Source organism: Trachemys scripta, chromosome 5 (assembly GCF_013100865.1).
Source record: "Trachemys scripta elegans isolate TJP31775 chromosome 5, CAS_Tse_1.0, whole genome shotgun sequence".
NCBI classification, from domain to species: domain Eukaryota; kingdom Metazoa; phylum Chordata; order Testudines; family Emydidae; genus Trachemys; species Trachemys scripta.
The window spans coordinates 114972390-114977171 of record NC_048302.1 but is presented as its reverse complement, the minus strand read 5'-3'; the positions used below and the strand labels follow the sequence as shown (position 1 = coordinate 114977171).

The window sequence follows — 4782 nt, the reverse complement described above, 5'->3', positions numbered from 1 at the left end:
GACTGCCCCCTCCAAAACCTCCCTGCCCCTTCTCCGACCCCCTGGCCCCCTTGTTGTTGGCCTTTCTTCACCTAATGTCTGGTGAACTTGCTCAGGAACTGCCTGAGCTGTTCATCCCGGCATGCTGGCTGGCAGGGGAGGAGGAGCGGGGGAGGAGCTCCAAACTGCCGGAGCCGATCTGCGATGCAGGGAGGGAGGAGGAGGAGCCCTCTCTGGCTGAGTGTCGGAGCCCCAAGTAAGTGACACCGGCCGGCCGGCAGCACTGTTAGCCGCGCGTGCTCTGCATGGGGGGGAAGTCCGGACATTTACAAATTCCCCCCCGGACGCTATTTTTAGCTTAAAAAGCCGGACATGTCCGGGGGAATCCGGACGAATGGTAACCCTAACCAGCAGCAACCACATAGGGCAGTTAGTGCACAGTGTGTTAGTGTGCACTGCAATTCACAGCCTCATAATCTGAACTGCAGGGCATTATAAACAAGCCCTTAGCCACTGGTTTCAGTTGGCATTTGCTTGAAAAAGAACTGAGGATCAGATTTGGAAAGGTATTTAGGTGCCTAAAGATGCAGATAGGTACCTAGTAGATTTTCAAAATTGCCTAAGAAGGGTAAGTGCCTAACTCCCATTAAAATCTGGCCCGGAGTAAAATCAGTGCAAAGACTTTAGGATTTGGCCCAATATGTTTAAAGGCTGGAGTTTTTTGGTACACAAGTTACTCTTTCATAGACTCGTGTCAATGGCAGTTACCCATGTGAACACCCTCCACGTTGCCAGTGTCATAGATCTCCTGTGAAATCATTGGCAGAGAGCCAGTACAAGGGTATGTGCCTCTTAATCCCACTTAATCAAGTCACCCTAAATGAAACGTAGTAAAATGTAAATCGCTATTGAATAAGCATCTAAAAATTCACAGCTACAGTAGGTAAATTTCCAAATAGCCTCCACAACCTACATTAGGTAATTTAAACAAGCTATTTATTTTCTCATTAACCTTTAACTGAACTTTATATTACACTGCAGATATATACAGATGGGGAATTTCACAAATCTGTTATGAGTTCAGCCTGCACTAAGGTAAGCAGAGTTTTTTTGTGGAAAGATATTATTTGTTATCAGTATTTAACTTGGAGAAACCATTGGGCTGCATAATTTCGTAGACAGTGCAGTGATGGGGGGTATGTTATTTCCTTGATTACAGTGTAATTTTTGAAGATGGTGCTTCTTAGCATCATCCTTTTGCAGCAATATAACTAAGAAATAATCACGGGATGTTGTGTTAGAGTGAAGAGCAGGAACTTGAAACAAGATAATTGTACCTGGTATTACATATATATCTCCTAAATCATTTGCCTGAAATTCTTTTGAGGATATGGTTGCTTATTTTACCCGGTCTACTGGGTTGCTTATGAGTTGCAAGACACAGCAAGGTCAGTTCCCAAAACATCATATATGCTGCGCATCATCAAGCACACATTAATTCCACCTGGAGTTTCTGTGCTTCTCTCTTATCACCTCTTGAAAATCTGCCATCAGATGCTTTGTGGCTTTTCATAACCACAGGTGAGAACGAGTCAGCTTCCTTCCACCAGCATGATTCCTGGTTAGTCATTTCAACATCGATCATTGGGTTTTAATGCCGTCGCATTCCAAGTCAGCTATTGACAGCAATTTCATAGTATCATTTCCTGTTATTACTGAAAGTTTACAGAGACCAGCGCTATCATGTTAAGCAGCAGAGATTAACTGAACATGTGACTCAAGTAATTTGTTTCATGTAATATCATGGAACATTCAGCCATGCTTTTCATACATGTCTCTCTTTCCAGACATCTTAATTGTTCTTGACTCAGTATGAAATTTATAAATAAGTATGTGTTTACTGTGTATCCTTGTGTGTTCTGGTGAACACATTGCCTTTAAAAATTAAATAGTATGCTTTTTCTTAAGTGACCGTTAGCCAATATATATATGCTAGCTAGCTGTAGGGCATATCATATTAATATTGTATTATGCCCAGCATGTAGTCAGTTATGTTAACTGAATGATCTATCTTTCCCACAACTCTGTTCACTTTGTTCACATGCGTCAAGAGATATATATACTTTGCAAAGCTCAATGTAGCTTTTGGCATTAGCAAATATAAAGTCGGTCAAATGTGAGATACATCTGTTCTATGTCCTAGTACAGGTACCTTCATGAGCAACTGGTTTAAAGTGTAATATCCAAAACAGAGATAAGAAAAGGTACAGAACAAGTTAAGGAACTGGTACAAACTTATGGGTTGGATCTTAAGTGACGTATAAGTTGCTTTCAAATTTATAAGCAACTGTGCTATAAATATAAGTGGTTCGAGGGACATATTTTGAAGTACATCTTCTATGTAAGATGAACTACATGCTGTGAGAAACAAGCTTCTCAGAAGGATTAGTATGGGATTAGCGCTTTCCTTTCTGTACTGTACTGCTTTGTCTGTAGACAATAAATTTACAATGTTTGGTTATTTGGTCTTTTAAACATGTTTTGTAATGAACTCCAAGTGTAGTCAATCAATTGGAAATTCTTTTAACAGAACTGATTATGTGGATTAGTTTTTCTTGATCTTCCTGTTTATGTATATACCACATATGTGTAGGTAATATGCATTAGGTAGAGGAGACATTGCTAAATTGCAGAGATATGTGAGAAATAAATTTATTGTGCACCCTTGACTGCCTTGCCTGCACTCTACTCTGAGGACTTATTTCAACATTCCAGACCACTGAGCAACTTCAAACAGCTGCCATTAAAAAACAAAATAAGAAAACAATCTAATAGTTTCTAGCCCTAGAAGGGACTGAGATCACAGACTTGACAACAGTGACGATTTTAGGAATGGAAAAGCTCGTTTAGTGCTCTTTTTAAGGGTTTTATGACTCCCTCTGAGCCTTTTACAGCTGGGTTCCAGGGCCCACATATGCACCCAGGCAGCCAATAGGTGCTTTGCCCTCCCACCAAAAGGGAAAGATGAGAAGAAGATAGTTTAAAATCTTTCTAATCATGTGTAAAATGTTTTCTTATGTAACATGACATATACAGAATATGTGAACGGGGGCTGGGGATGGTGCAAAGGCTTTCTTGGGATGAGCTTGGGATGACCTGCATTACTCACGAGTGGTTTTGACACTAATGACTATTGTGAACATCCCAATCTTATGCTGATAAAACCTTTATACCATTTCACCCTGTCCCATTGCCCCCTTATTTTACACGGGCAAATGTGCACACACACTGGGCCAAATTCTTTGCAATGTAAACAGGCAAAACTCCATTGAAATCAAAGGAGCTTGTGCCCATTTGTACCAGTGGAAAATTGGCCTAATATGTGTTACATAAAGTTCTATATGAATATTAGTATTGCTTTAATGTATGACTTAAACTCATTTTAAAATGGAGATCTCCTCTCATTTCAGACTATTTTAGAAAATCTGGATCTTTCTGTGCCATTTCAAATCAGCGTTCAGACCGTTGGTTCTTCTGGTTTGGTTTCTGAGAAGATGAATGTTCAATTTAGTTGTCCTTTAACAAAAAAGGAAGCTTCATCATTTGCCTCTAGTGATTACCCTGAAGACGAAAAGCCTGATGCCAGCTCCCATGAGGTAGCAGCAACTGCATCTGTGTTATCAATGGAAAGTCTTATCCTCTGGTCATTTCTGACTGAATACATTTTACTATCCTCATGACAAACACCTGTTTACAACTTATGCATGTTTGTGTTTTAATCAATAGGCACTTGTAATACCAAAGAACCTGTGGGCTATCAGTAATACACTGTACATCAAAGTAGTCCTACATAAATGAAAAGTATTTTTCTGCTACATTTTTAGTGAAGCATATGATGGCTGTTCATTAATATGTACCTTGCATGCACACATTAGAGTTTCATTGTCTGAGAAAAGGAAATTCGTAATGTAACTGTGGATAGAGGTGCTGCTGGAGCACAGTTGCCAACTGTCATGTGGTAAATAAGAACCCCAACTTTCAGAATAAGCCAAAAATAAGCTAATCCCTTTTCAAAACAAGGCCAAAACTAGCCAATCCCTAAGAACCCCAACACTCTATGTGACTAGATCCCCCCGGCGTGGAGTCTGGGACTGTGGTGGGCCTGCTGTGCACCCCTGACTCTCGCCCCCCCCCCATGTCCCTGCTTGCTGGGAGCAGATAAAAAAAGAAGCAACAAGCTACAAGCCAAAAACTAGCTAACAAGCAATTTATAAGCCAATTAAGCCAAAAACAAGCCCAATTTCTGCGTTTTTTTGCGGGTTTGGCTTGTCTGTGCTGGAGTTAATTTAATGATGAGGAAAACTGGGATTGTGGGTATCTGCAGAGCTAGCTTCTTGTCCCTCCCAACTTTGTGGGGTAAAATTAGCCGATCGGCTTAAAAGTGAGACTGGTTCAGCTCTGGTATTGACCAATAAGGAATAGATGATCTGTAGTGTGGCGATAAGGGGTATCTTGGATCAGTGACTGTGAACAGATAAACTATACCATAGAGAGGGTTTATTACTAAGGAGCTGTACGAAGGTATTCAGATATGGGAAAGCACAGCTAGAGAAATTAAGACTGTTAATGTTCAAGGTCCCATGAATTAGGATTAGAAATATAAGGAACTAAAAGTTTGGAGTATTTTGGGAAACACTGTAAGTAAAAGATGCACAATAGATTTCTATCTCACTGAGGAAGAATGTAAGTAAAAGCATAGTACATTTTGTGCAGAGAGGAGATTAAGGTTGGCCTTGTGGTTAA

General features: G+C 40.4%; 1 protein-coding gene across 1 annotated transcript in view; it reads left to right on the top strand.

Annotated features, from left to right (window-relative positions):
- Positions 1 to 4092, top strand: part of C5H4orf50 (chromosome 5 C4orf50 homolog) — an 84896-nt gene extending 80804 nt beyond the window's left edge. The window contains exons 18-19 of the mRNA XM_034770967.1: positions 1021 to 1074; positions 3450 to 4092. Coding sequence (XP_034626858.1) covers positions 1021 to 1074; positions 3450 to 3719 — 324 coding nt within the window. The 3' untranslated portion in view covers positions 3720 to 4092. The remainder of the gene's footprint in view (positions 1 to 1020; positions 1075 to 3449) is intronic.
- Positions 4093 to 4782: the final 690 nt, after the last annotated feature.